This window comes from Podarcis gaigeae (assembly GCF_964106915.1).
Source record: "Podarcis gaigeae genome assembly, chromosome: 2".
Lineage (NCBI taxonomy): Eukaryota > Metazoa > Chordata > Lepidosauria > Squamata > Lacertidae > Podarcis > Podarcis gaigeae.
Window position 1 is genome coordinate 21,900,083 of NC_139679.1, and position 14,625 is coordinate 21,914,707.

At 41.1% G+C, this 14,625-nt stretch overlaps 2 protein-coding genes across 5 annotated transcripts in view; both read left to right on the plus strand.

Moving 5' to 3' along the window:
* RNF135 (ring finger protein 135) overlaps positions 1 to 14,625 on the plus strand; it is a 223,936-nt gene that overhangs the window by 42,195 nt on the left and 167,116 nt on the right. The gene's annotated exons all lie outside the window — the stretch shown is intronic.
* The window catches only part of RHOT1 (ras homolog family member T1), a 53,992-nt gene that overhangs the window by 26,411 nt on the left and 12,956 nt on the right, over positions 1 to 14,625 (plus strand). For 3 of the 4 annotated variants that reach the window (XM_083727530.1, XM_083727529.1, XM_083727531.1), the window contains exons 10-19: positions 71 to 179; positions 810 to 930; positions 1,175 to 1,259; positions 1,713 to 1,858; positions 3,334 to 3,434; positions 5,039 to 5,169; positions 5,862 to 5,945; positions 7,153 to 7,272; positions 8,660 to 8,862; positions 12,900 to 13,022. In XM_083727530.1, coding sequence (XP_083583656.1) covers positions 71 to 179; positions 810 to 930; positions 1,175 to 1,259; positions 1,713 to 1,858; positions 3,334 to 3,434; positions 5,039 to 5,169; positions 5,862 to 5,945; positions 7,153 to 7,272; positions 8,660 to 8,862; positions 12,900 to 13,022 — 1,223 coding nt within the window. The remainder of the gene's footprint in view (positions 1 to 70; positions 180 to 809; positions 931 to 1,174; positions 1,260 to 1,712; positions 1,859 to 3,333; positions 3,435 to 5,038; positions 5,170 to 5,861; positions 5,946 to 7,152; positions 7,273 to 8,659; positions 8,863 to 12,899; positions 13,023 to 14,625) is intronic. The other variant, XM_083727532.1, reaches the window with a different exon arrangement.

The following is a 14,625-nucleotide window of genomic DNA, read 5'->3' on the forward strand; positions in this document are numbered from 1 at the left end:
CAGGCCACTGAGTCTATATTACCAAGCCTTGGTTTGAAATAGTTCTAATATTCCTCCTCCTTCTTTTTAGCGAATTTGTTTTAATACACCGTTGGCACCTCAAGCACTGGAAGACGTAAAGAATGTAGTCCGGAAAAATCTAAGCGATGGAGTTGCAGATAATGGATTAACATTAAAGGGTAAATACTACATGTTTCTTCCTTGAAATATGAAGATGAGATGGACCCCGAAGATGACACAAAGATAATGACAAGAATGCATTACTTAACCTCTTGCTATTTTTGAAGCCACACACAACTGCATGTTTTAAAGTGTTGATGCACCGAAGTGTAGTACCCATTATGTTATGGATATATTGAATTGTAGATAATGGGCTTGTCCACAAAACCTGTCACTCCAAAATGGCAGCGTCTTAAATTAGCTCCATCTGTGCATTTCTCTGCCTTTCTGGATATTTTCAAGGTTGAGATAAACATGCAAGCAAAAGTACATGGAGCACTTCCTTTAATTTTAATCCCCTCCCCCCAAATTCACTATATTACCTGCCACCAAGAGCTGAGCGGAATCACAATTACTATTTTCTTGGAGGTGGAGGCAGTTTTCAGTGTGCTGTCACTACAGCTGCGACTTGGAAAACTGCAAGCTTAACGCAACAGTTTTTACAGGAGATTCTTGGGTAACATTTTTTGGGGGGTAGGGGATTTTACTCTGAAGATTATTTGCTCACCCTCTGTTAACATCTAAAAATCCCAACACCTGTCATTGCTATGTAGCCAAGATTAGTAATTTAAAAACGTTCTTTTTTCCAGGTTTTCTTTTTCTACACACACTATTTATTCAGCGAGGGAGACATGAAACAACCTGGACAGTATTGCGGCGTTTTGGATATGATGATGACCTCGAGCTGACACCAGAGTATTTATTTCCTTTGTAGGTATCAGTAGGTGTTTTTTTAAAAATAAAATAAAAAAGTCTAAATGCAAATAATTGTTATACATTTGAAAGGTAGGTTCCTTAATCCAATCCAGCATCTTCATACTTAAATATCTTATGCGTGTATGCATATGTCAGATAGAGCTTCATTCATATTGTTTCCCTCGTGCCCTGCCTGCTTGTGGACATCTCGCAGACACTTTTGCAATAATAATAAAAATGTTTCTTGCTCTCTAACCAGATTAAAAATACCTCCGGACTGCACAACAGAGTTGAATCACCATGCGTATTTGTTCCTCCAAAGCATTTTTGATAAGCATGATTTGGTAAGCTTTTAATCTGACTTGGGCTATTTGCGTAAGGAATATTCATTGCATCCTTCTAGCAATGTCTGTACTGTTGAAAGTATTGGGTGGGTGGGCAGTGGGGAGAATACTCTGAGAGACCCATAGAAATCTCCTTTATCCTAGGCAATAAATCCAAAGTGTTTATTTCAAGGGTTCACAGGTCAAGTGACTGTGTTACATAACAGGTGTTTCCCTGTCCAGGAGGTTCATGATCTAAGCCAATAGAGGCGAGGCTTAAAGAATTATAGAAAAGCAAGGGCATTATGGGGAGTTATTCGACTGGCTTAGTTAATTATTTTCTGCTTTTTGTGATTACCATTCACTTCTATTCTATACATTGCTTGCAAGCCCATATTTGTTTTTTAAGTAGAAAACATCTTCATAAATAATGAATAAATATAAAGCACCAGCATTTCCTAAATCTGTTTTCAGGACCGAGATTGTGCTTTGTCTCCTGATGAACTCAAGGATTTGTTCAAAATCTTCCCTTATATGCCGTGGGGACCAGATGTCAACAGCACCGTTTGTACAAACGAAAGGGGATGGATAACGTATCAGGGATTTCTCTCTCAGTGGACGTAAGTGCGACACTTAAACTGTGAAACTCCTGTATTTATTTTGCTTTTTGAAAGGGCTGCCAGAGTTTATGGGGTGGGCAAGGGATGACTCCTCATAATCGATCCAACCAGTTCACCTTTAAGGGCACAAAGTGATTTGACAAAGTCCATTCTGGGTTAGAAAGGCTCAAAGCTAATTTTTACAATCATCAGAAGCGGCTAGTAATGTTTTTCCTGCTTCCTGCTGCAGGTAACAGGTGACTGAAGGCTATCCCTACCTTCTAAAAAAAAACAAAAACCTATACCTTGGTTCTCAAACTTAATCTGTTCTGGAAGTCCACTTCAAAACCAAAGCGTTCCAAAACCAAGGCACACTTTCCCATAGATAGTAATGCAAAATGGATTAATCTGTTCCAGACTTTTAAAAACAACCCCTAAAACAGCCATTTGACATGAATTTTACTATCCAAGGAGACCATTGATCCATAAAATGAAAGCAATAAACAATGTACTGCAGTCACACAATCAATCAATCAGTAGCTGAACTGGGTTCCGCACAGTCACAAAAACAAAACAAAAAGAGCTGCAAAAATGCAAAATAAATAGGAAAAACAGACAGATCTCAGCGTAACACACAAAACGGAGCACATTTGGCTTCCGAAAAATATTCGTAAACCGGAACACTTACTTCTGGGTTTGCAGTGTTTGGATTCCAAGTTGTTTGAGTACCAAGGCGTTTGAGAACCAAGGTACCACTGTACACTGACAGCAAGCACATTTGGAAGAAAGGGGTAGGATTTCAGTCTAGCCTAACATGTTAATTTTCTAACTGTAGGGAGCTTTTTGGTGGTGGGGGGGTGGAGCATGCAGCTCTAAATCTGCAGTCCATGAAAAACTTTGCCAGTTGATTCTGCCATAGCTGAAAGCTAGCAAGTCTCCCAGAAAATGCCTTCTGAGTTTGCTTGCTAAAACTTCTTGCAACGGCAGTTTGACCAGGAGACACTTAATTACCGTGACTAGAAGTGGAATGGAATGGCTTTGCTTTCTGCAGACAGAATGAATGCCCTTCTCTGTCCTTCCTTTCCATTCCCTGTTTTTTGACAACTTCTTGCCTTTTTGAGATAATGCATGTGAAAAGATAAATTTGTCAATTACAGTGGTACCTCGCAAGACGAAATTAATTCGTTCTGCGAGTTTTTTCGTCTTGCGAAGCACGGATTCCCTGGGTATGAACGGTTTTAAGAAAAAGGAAACAAACTCGCAAGACATTTTCGTCTTGCGAAGCAACCCCATAGGGAAATTTGTCTTGCGAAGCAACTCAAAAAACGAAAAACTCTTTCGTCTTGCGAGTTTTTCGTCTTACGAGGTACCACTGTACGTTGGTTTCTTTACAAGTCTTTGTAAATGTATACAAATATTGAAGTGCCTTATCTTTGAATTCTAGACTCAGAGGAATTTAGACAACTTAGAAAATTACTTTTTTTGTTCTCCATCAGACTAACTACATATTTGGATGTTCAGCGCTGCCTGGAATATTTGGGCTACTTAGGATATTCAATATTGACTGAACAGGAATCCCAGGCATCAGCAATTACAGGTAACAGCCTACAATGCTGCGCTGTATTTTGGAAGGATTTTAGAAAACAATTTTTTCACTGCTTAGTTTCCTTTTCCCTTTCAATTGAGGATGCGCAGTATCAAAGGGCAGAGTGGCAAGCCGTGAAGTGATATGCGTGACACAAAAGGAGGGGAGGGGCATCTACCTGTCCAGTAATGTGTAGTTCAAAAAACATATGATTTTGACCCATTCATCTTCTCCCCATCCCACCAAATCCACTTCATTGGCTACCATTTCTGGAGTGTTGAGTAAATAATGGTGCCCGTAATGCTGCATCAAAGTTTTTTCAGTTTGTTCTTCAGGAGACTTTGTTCAGCACCACCCATGAACCCTTCTGTCAAGTGGGGGCTAGAGGAAAGGGTCGTTGGAACAGAGTAACCAGGATCAGCACACTTTTTCATCAGGGGGCCGGTCCACTGTCCCTCAGACCTTTGGGGGGGGCCGGACTATATTTTTTGGGGGGAAATGAATGAATTCCTATGCCCCACAAATAACCCAGAGGTGCATTTTAAATCAAAGGACACATTCTACTCATGTAAAAACATGCTGATTCCTGGACCGTCCGCAGGCCGGATTTAGAAGGCAATTGGGCCAGATCCTGCCCCCGGGCCTTAGTTTGCCTATCCATGGAATAGAGAATCCATGGAATCCAAAAATGTTGGATAGTTGGCTAGTGAACCAAGAGGGGCAAAGTGTTGCCAGGTCTAGAGCCTAAGCTGGCCTCTTGCCTTTAAGGGATATTTCTGCCAGTTGTTGCTTTGACCATGACGGCAACATTGTGACTGTGTTAGAAGTTAGCAGTGAGCAAAGAGGTAGTGGACTGGGTATTGAATTTTGCATATCAAATAGCTAATCATAGAACTGCACAGTGGGAAGGGACCCTGCAGATCATGTAGTCCAACCCCTGCAATGAAGGAAAAAGCAACTGTCCCATGCGAGGATCACCATCCATTCTTCTCCCCTGTTGCTAGCTAGACCCATCCAGGGTACCTTTAGGATACTGATGGTCCTGTGTCTATATAATAAATGATCGATTGTACTTTTACGGTAGAGTATTTGGACAAAAGTTTCCACTGTCACTTTAAAGCACAAGGACAGCAGGCTCCGGGAAGTTCTGAAGAATTTAATTTAATCTCTTCTTAAGATTGTTACCTAGGAAATATTTGGTTATAATCCAGTTGGCTGCCAACTCTGTAACAATATAGGTAAAGGTAAAGGACCCCTGGACGGTTAAGTCCAGTCAAAGCAACTATGGGGTTGCGGCACTCATCTTGCTTTCAGGCCAAGGGAGCCGGCGTTTGTCCACAGACAGCTTTCCGGGTCCCTTTGCAGAAGTGAAACTGATCCAATGGAAGGAGGGGAAATAGGCTTTTTTTGCCATTTCCCTCCTGCACCCCCCAGTGCCATTTCTCACACTGTTCTTGACCTCCCCCATCCTGCAGATTTCCATGGAATATCTAGTTATTCTCTGGATCCCAAACTCTTGATTCTTTTATGGTTGTGCGCATTGTTACAAAGCATAGTATTCCTGTGTCTGTAATATGTACATTTGTGTGAAATCTTCCCCCCCTTTTTTTTTAAAGTAACTAGAGATAAAAAGATTGACCTGCAGAAAAAACAGACTCAGAGGAATGTGTTCAGGTGCAATCTAATTGGGTTGAAAGGCTCTGGGAAAAGTGGAGTCCTCCAGGCACTGCTTGGAAGAAACCTAATGGTAAGAATTATTCTGCCTGTGACACTAAAACAGTATTGTGGTTAGGCAGTAACTGCTGCCTTGCAAACATACTTCTAAACTCTTTTCCCAATCTATCTTTTGCTGCTTCTCTTTCATTCTCCCTCTGTTTGTCTGTTCCCTCTTTCTGAGGTGATGGAGAACTGGTCAGTATTGAGGCTGTTTCTCAAAGGCTAGAGGAAGTGTCTAGGGTACACTTATTCTCTGGGTTTGGATTATGGCCGAGAGAGAAAGCGACAGATTTTCTCTAGAGTGCTCCTTCTGGACCAAAGAAGGAGCACTGCAGAGCTGCTGCTGCTGCGGTGTGTGTTTGTCATTCCTGCAGTATCTTCTGAGAGAATCCCAGAGCCTGTCAAGCAGTTCTGAGAGCTTGAAAGCTCTTTCCACACCAGGAAAACGCAGCACAAAAGGAGCGTTTAAACTCTCTACCTTGCATGCAGTTGATTTGTGGGATTTCAACTGGCCGGCTTTCAGCCACATAAGGTTGAAATTGCACAAGTTAATTGTGCACAAAATGAGTTTGTACTCATTTTTTTAACACAGTTTTCATCTGAGAGACTCCTGATTTATCTTTCGGCAATATAGGATTTGTTCTGTTCTGATTAAGCGTAAATTAGTTTGTTCATGAGAGAAGCATTAGCATTTAAAATAAAGGAATTATTTTGTGCTTTCAGAGACAGAAGCATATACGTCCAGAGCACAAATCTTATTATGCAATTAATACAGTCTATGTGTACGGACAAGAAAAATACTTACTGGTAAGACTATATCATTATATTGCTATATTAATATGAAGCATTATTCTTTTATGCCTCTTTTCAGAGTATCAGTGGAATTCTATAAAAGTTTTGCAGTCCATTTAGTATACAAAAAAAAAATGCAGTGTTTACTTCTGACACCATACAAATGCATCAATTGTCAAACATCTTGCTGTTTAGAAATTGAAAGCTAAAACTGCTTTCTTTCATGAGACTTGTTTTTCAAGCACTGGTTTTTGGCTTTGTCCAGTTCGGGCTTTGACTTGTAATACAGTATTTCAAAGGTGAAATTGTATCTATAATAGGGCTGCCATAGTCCAAAATTTCCAGAAATTAGAAAAAATGTTTGGGAAAGCCCGGGCATATGGCAGTGTCAGAAGTGTTGGTTTGGGGGCGAATTTCCTATTAAAAAAACACCTTTTGTGCCGGGATTTTTACTTTTTGAAATATGGCAACCCTAAATTCTATATTATGCTGAGCTGATTTATGGTGGTGAAATCTTCAGGCACAGATGTATTAAGGCTGGGCCATATTGTGCATTCACTATCCCCGCTTCTTTAGCACTGCACCTATTTTTCCATTGCCACATGCCTTCCTTTATACAGCAGCGTTAAGGGCTATCAAGTACACACACAGTACCATTCTGCCACCTAACCCTTAACTGCTTAAGCATTTGCCTGCTGCCTTAGGATTGGATAGGCTATGAAGAAATGGTTGAACAATGATATGCTACATTTAAAGTGGTTTTGGGACAATGAAATGCATGGCACGTGACTTTTGATCTACCAGAATGTTTAAGTACAGGCAGTTATATGCCAGCCAGTCTACATCTTACACAGTATTCCGAATAGTGATGTGTGCAGACGTATCCCATAGGTCATTTGCAATGGTAACTTTTGATTTGTGGCTTCTTTATGCAGCATGTATGTATGTATGTCCTGTTGAATTCATAGGAAAAGATCACTGACTGCATTTAAAATACACACATATAGGCACGCAGGCACATTCGCTCCAAGAAATCTTCCTCTCCTAGTAAAGAGTGGCCGATCTCTATAAGTAGATGCTGTCTACATCCATGTTAGTTGCATTTGGGTACATTTAAAAGAAAAAATGGGGGGGGGGGCCTGAATGTGAAAGCAAAGAAGTATGCTTGATGCTTGCAAAGTATATTTCATAATTTTTTATCTCTCCCCCCCCCACCCCTTAGTTGCATAACGTTTGTGAATCTGACTTCTTATGTGATTCTGAAATCATGTGTGATGCTGTATGCCTAGTGTATGATGTCAGCAACCCCAAATCCTTTGAATACTGTGCCAGGATTTTTAAGGTTTGTATGTTTTACGTGTCTCTTCTAAGAGTTACAAAAAATCTAGAAAATAAATGCACACAAACAAAATATGTATCTTTTAGCAGTATAGCAAACATGCAGGTATTGTAAATAATACGTCAAATGCATTTGACTCACGATAGTTTGTCTCTGCCCCCTGCCCTCTAATCTCTCTGTCCTATGTTACAAGAGGGAGGGGAATCAGTTTCATAACCTGAACTCCATGTAAGAAGGGCAGTATAAAAAAATGAATTAAAAACAGGTTACTATCATCAGGGATGTATCGGCAGGAGATTTGGACTAGATGGCATTTTGAGGTACCTGTGATTCTCACCTGTACTTGGCAAAGGGAAGTATGATAGGTTTCCTCTTAAGGCTGCTTTACATGCAACAGGATTCCTATAGGAATAACGTCTACATTGAAATTTGCAATAATTGTGCATGTAGATTTATTGTGTGTGATTCTCCTTCACTTGTGTGGATGCTCTGGGAAGCTTTTATTGACTGCACCTTCTTATCAGATGTATACACACTCATTTATAGTGTTCAGGATAATTCCATATGGAGTCTAATTTGGTACTTTATTTTGCGAGCGAAGCATTTATCATAAAAATAAAGAGATTTCAGGCATCGTTCACAATATTTCCCCAACAAATAGTTTCTTGTGTAACTTCAAACATTTCAGAATCGCAAAGATTTCACCAAATTTGATTCAGATGACAACTTCAGATTAAAAAGAATCATATACCTCAACGTGGCATTTTCAGCATAGCTGCTCCCAAAAACTATCTTCATTGGAGAAATGCTATGGAGTACAATATACAGTCATACCTTGGCTCCTGAACGCCGCAAACACGGAAGTGACTGTTCCGGTTTGCAAACTATTTTTGGAAGTTGAACGTTCGACGGGGCTTCCACAGCTTCTGATTGGAAGCTCCTGCAGCCAATCAGAAGCCGCACTTTGGTTTCCGAACATTTGGAAGTCGAACGGATTTGACTTCCAAGGTACGACTGTACTGATTTATTTATTTTTTGCTGGATCAGTCTCAATTTCATCTCTAAAGAAGCAGTACATACAGATTATTTTCATTCCTTAGGCTGAATGATGCATTCTAGTCCACACTTCTCTAAGTTTCTATGTCACATTAAGCATTTGTATACAACAGTTTTGGGTTTAACTCTCTGTAAGAATCCAAAAGCAATCTTGCTTTGTGGTCGTGGGACATGGGTTGTGAGATTATTGTTTGAGGAAAAGCTTATAGAAAGCCCTTTTGGATTTGCATAAGGACAGTCCGTGTGAATAAGTAGAGTCTATGAATTTTCCCCATTTGTATATGTTTTCTATTTTGTGTCTGTGTTTTGCTTTGTTTTTTATTTAAATATTTAGCAACATTTCATGGACAGCAGGATACCTTGCTTAGTGATAGCTGCCAAGTCAGACCTTCATGAAGTTAGACAAGAGTACAGCATTTCCCCGGCCGAATTCTGCAAAAAACACAAAATGCCTCCACCACAAGCCTTTTCTTGTAACACGGTTGATGCACCGAGTAAGGACATCTTTGTTAAGTTGACAACGATGGCTATGTATCCGTAAGTACCCAAAGAACCCCAGTATTCATAACTGCATGGATCATGACAACTTTGCATGTTGTTGTTGATGTTGCCATAAGGATGGAACTCTGTGCCTCACTGAAATTTGTGTTTAGCAACAGAGGGAGATGTTGGTGATGCAACTTAAACAAAGAATTTTAACGCTGAATTGGCCAATAAATGCAAGTAATCTAAATTAACTGCAAAAAGCTCCTGCGTACCAACTGTTGCACGTAATGTGATTTTGAGAAGTTTGTCTTGAATACATTGCAGAGTCGCATCTAGCTTAAAGACATTGGGTTCTATTCTCTCCATAAATGCATGCACTGCCTTGCTCATTGTCATTACTCATTCATTAACGAAGAGTTTTGAGCATGTCCCAAGGAGACTGGACCCTCGTTTACTGGGAACCAAATCAAATCAAAACTTTACTGCGGTACAAAGACCCACCAAACAATTTCAAAACTAGATACAGTTAAAATGTTCAGACAGACAGATGGAAGAAACCAAGGCAGTTGTTTTGTTTTATCTAGGGCATAATGATCTTTGTTTCTTATGACCTCCGAAAGAAATTTTGCCACGGCCAGTGTAATATCATTTGACCTGTCTTCCAAAAGATATTTAATGTGGGAGGCTTTGGATTTTCCCGGCTAATTTGCCAGTAAGGGTTTGATCAGACAATCGACCTCCTGGGAACATAAATAAAGCCTATTCTGATAGGGGATGCCTCTCAGTCTGCCATTTAGAACTTCCGAGGGAAATACATTTAGTTGGTAAATAAACGCCGATAGGTAGGTACAGACAAATTCCTAAAGTATGAGGATATCTGAAAGTCGTACCAGTATTGGATTCCAGCTGCGACCAGGCTACAAATTACATAAGATCGAGATCGCAGGTCGCTATGTGCGATGTCCCAAATCCTTTCCCTCAGGGATTCAACGGCGGTGTTACTGGGAACCAAAACAGGTATATTTAGCGGGCTTAGCGGATCAGCTGATAAGCGGCTTAGCGGATCAGCTGTTAAGCGGCTTAGCAGATCAGCTGATAAGCGGCTTAGCGGATCAGCTGTTTAGCGGCTTAGCGGATCAGCTGTTAAGCGGCTTAGCGGATCAGCTGATAAATGGCTTAGCGGTTTGGGGAAAAGGGGGGGGAGGGGAAAAAAGCCGCAGGAACTCGCAAGACATTTTCGTCTTGCGAAGCAAGCCCATAGGAAATTCGTTTTGCGAAGCACCTCCAAAACGGAAATCCCTTTCGTCTAGCGGGTTTTCCGTCTTGCAAGGCATTCGTCTTGCGGGGCACCACTGTATTCAAAGAAAATTCCCCGAATCCTGCTAGATGCAGCCAAGCTCTTAGGCATATGTAACCTCGTTTTTTGGATCACAGTTATGTTTCACCACAGTGTTGCGGGGGGCAGCATGTTTCTCGAATCCTTTTTATTTATTTATTAGATTTATAGACCTCCCTTCATCATAAGATGTCAGGGCAGTACACAGAGTAAAATACAGGATGAAAACATGGAAAGAAGTAAAACAAAACAGCAAAACAGAAACTGCACCTTTCCACAGACACATTAAAAAGGCTGTAGAATATTAATCAGCCAAAGGCTTGGTTGAAGAGGAATGTTTGCCTGGCACCTAGAAATATATAAAATACACACAAACATAAACATATTAGATATACAATTGTACCTCGGAAGTCGAACGGAATCCGTTCCGAAAGTCTGTTCGACTTAAAAAATGTTTGGAAACCAAGGTGCAGCTTCCGATTGGCTGCAGGAAGCTCCTTCAAACTGGAACAGTCACTTTTGGGTTTGCGGCGTTTGGGAACCAAAACGTTCAACTCATAAGGCTTTTGGAATCCAAGGTACAACTGTAATATAATGAGGAACCACTACAGAGAAGGCCCATTCTTCTCTGTACAGAGAAGAACTACAGACTACTTCTAGAGTGGAAAAAAGGCTCAGTTTTCTAGGGTGGGGTATAGATATTGGTGCACATACAGGACAGAGCAAAGACTTGTCAAATAAGAAGTACACAGTTTCAGCTTGAGATACTGGCGCAGTTCCAGTTGCCTTTCGGAATTGGAGCTCCTGGCAAGCTGGAAGCAAAGCAACTTGACAGTATTTTTAATTCTCCTCTTTTTAAATAGTCACACTACTGCAAGTTATACGACACAAATCCTAATTACAGTACTTACTTACAGCAGTAGTAACCTCTATAGCGTTGGGACACGTTGCTCGGTCCCTGCTCCTGCCAACCTAGCAGTTCGAAAACACGTCAAAAGTGCAAGTAGATAAATAGGTACTGCTCTGGCAGGAAGGTAAATGGCATTTCCGTGTGCTGCTCTGGTTCACTAGAAGCTGCTTAGTCATGCTGGTCACATGACCCGGAAGCCGTACGCCGGCTCCCTCGGCCAATAAAGTGAGATGAGCGCCGCAACCCCAGAGTCGGCCACGACTGGACCAAATGGTCAGGGGTCCCTTTACATTTAAGCTCTATAGCAGAGCTTTCCAGACTTTTCACGTTGGTGACACACTTTTTAGACATGCATCATTTTGTAACACAGTGATTCAGTTTTACTAGCAAGGAGCGTGGGGAGCATGTGCATGAGACACCCACACAAGGCAGCCGACACACTAGCATGTCGCGACACACAGTTTGAAAAGCTCTGCTCTATAGAAAGGTAGCTACTGATGTGAAAAAATGCGATACCCTCAGGAGGTTTCAAGCCGCACATTTGCTAAAGCAAGCTGGCCTACAGTCATGGTTAATACTGTCATAGTTTTCTGCAATAGTTGCACCATATTTTCTCTAGCAGCGCCATTAGGAGTTCTCTTGCTTTTGTTTATCTCTCTTTTGGACCACACTTGTTGCTACTCAAATTAATAGCTAGCCTACATTTCATGTAGATGCTTGTGAGCCCAGAGATTGAATGCTTCTCAAAGTTGCTGTTTCTCACTAAGCATCTTGCTCTGTTGCCAAACAAGTTCAGTCCTCAGACTTTGTAAGTCTGGTAGGTCTAACCTTCTCTGCGTTGTTGGTTTAGACATCACTTAAAATGACAGGTTCATTATAGTACAATAGTGGATATTCAGTGCGATCCAAGACTTCACTGGAACAGGAACTTTTTATTTTATTTTTATTTTTCATTTTTTTCTGTGAGAGACCACAGGGACTCACCCTCCAGGGCTAACTACATGCCCTGTAAATTTTTCAATAAAGTTGGCAATAACCTTGTCCTCACATCTAGTAATCAAATGTAGAATACCTTCAAACATTCATTTTCTATTTTTTGGTCTTATAGTGCATGATTCGTGGAGAATCAATCTAATTCTTTCCCCCCCACAAACCACTTTTAATGTTCTGTGCTCCTGTGCACTTGAACATCATTACTGAAAGGTTATGGCTGTCACTTGTTCAAATGGGTTAATTTGATTGCTTTCACCAGGAAGTCCAGATTTTTTTTTGGGGGGGGGTGCAGAGGACATCTTAAGTTCAGGCTCCTTTTTAAAAAAAGTCTTCAATGCATTTGGCCCAGCTGGAATAGTCAAATGTTTTGAGAAATATATGCAACAGTGTATTTGACTTTCTTACCTTCCCTTTCTCTTTCCCCAATTCTTAAGCATGTGTGTGTTGGTTGGGATGGAAGAGGTAAGGGTAGCTCTTGGCTTCATGAAGTTGTTCAGTTTCAGTAGCAGGAGAAAGGAACTGAATTCCGTTCTTTCTATGGATTGTGGAGGAGTTGCCTCTTGTTAAACAAGAGCATATTACATTCTGCTTCTCTTTCTAAGCTCTGTATAAAATAAAAGTTGAATCCCCCTCCCTTCTCTCTCTCTTCCTCTTGTTGGGGATACAGGCATGTGGGCACAATGCACTTTTCTAAAATAGTCTCCTCCTGGAAATCTGTACAACTTTAGCCTACCCTTGCCTCACTTTTCCCCAGAATGTAACCAGTTTTATCCTCACCGCTCTTGGTTTTGGCTCAGCCCTGGTTTCTGCCTGAGATCTCAATTCCTATCCTTCTGTGTGTTTTTGCAGCCATGCCCGATTACGCTGTATGTGCACCTGCAACAGGTGTACATTTTGCATCTGTCAGAACCTCCTCAACTCAGACTTGCTGCAATCTGTAAAGAACAAACTCTTCACCGCAGTTCTTAACAGGTCTTTGATTTTTATTTACTAGGTACCAGGCGTGCTTTAAAAGTACTTTTATTAAAACAAATGGTTGAACTTTGTAACTGAGACACAGGCACTTTGCTCCATATCCATTGAGCAGGCAAATGTACCCAATATACAAGCTTCAATATACAAGGTAGTGCTTATCCATTTGGCATTTTGAATCTCAGCCATTTAGCAAGTACAAAAATGTGAGTAGCTTAATGTAGCTTTCTAGAGAGCTTGGGGGGGTGGGACAAGCCCTTGCTAGTCACTTCATACAAAATAGCTGTACTATTAAATTTATATGCAGCTTTGATGTAGATTTTAAAATTTCTATGTGCAGGCAAGTTAAGACATGAGAAACACTGTACAGCCCTGGTCAGCAACTAAGTTTCCCACAAGGCAATTTGGACAAGGGAGTGGACCAGTGGTACCCTCGACCATAAAAGTGACTTGCCATTGGGTTCTGTTACTTCTGAAACCATTTTCACCACGATTTTGCCTCTTGCTCAGGTGGCAAATTAACATCTTTTAGGGGGCTAGATTTGACCGAGAGCTTCCGGTTGCTGACCCCCCACGCCCACCGTACAGTCTAAATGTGTGTATACTTTGGTTTATTGATACGAGTCAAAATCACTTTCAGAGTTTAGAGCACAAATGATTGGTCCCTGCAAATGGATATGGTGCGATGAGATCTGTGGCATTAACAAATTCCTCCTTTAGAAAATAATCCCTACTTACATATGTTTTACGAATGCAGCTGGGGCGAATCGTTCTCTGTTCAAGACATTCAGATATTTTCTTTAGAAAGTTACTAGCAACAAACTGTAACACTGGCTGAATACTTTTTTAGTACAGTAAGCCCGCAACTTGGATGCATTCAGCTTTATGTGCATGGCAATAATAATAATAATAATAAGGCGGAAAGGTTCCAGAAAAAAGAACTTTGGCAATCCCACCCGCCATTAAATCCAATGGCTTTAGACTATACGCGATTTTGGCTTTTGGCGCACGATCCTTGGAACGTGAGTTGCAGGCCTACTGTATTACAAACAGTTGCGCAGCTTACCTACGCTGCTCCTTGCGTCTGCTAAATCCTTTTTTTCTTTTTGTGAACATAGAACAGGATTTGCCAGCGTTCACTAGTGTCAGATCAGACCCAGCAGATGAATGGGAGTTAAAAATCAAAGTATATCTCCATGGCGTAGTACAGGGTTGGAGTTGCTGGGGCTGCAGCTGGGTCCCCCACCCCTGCAGCTAGGGGGAACTTGTTTAATAGACAACAGTATAGGATAATTATAATTCTTATATGCACTGGGAAACACCCCCCCCCCAAAAAAATCGCGGTGGTCTGGAACAGAACTCGCAACATCTCCGAGGTATACCTGTGTACTCCCTTAGCTGGTAGCCTTGTTTTAGTTGCCTGTGGTTGGAAAGCAAAGTTTAAAATGCATTATGTAGCTTGATTTGTAGAACGTCGGCTAGCAACACACACAGGGGGCATGAAGGCCATTCTGTTTTCCAACGAACGTTTCACCACAGCTTTTCATTAACTTTCTATTAGGAAGATCTGTAAGGAACATGAAAGTATTCGTGCGGGGGGGGG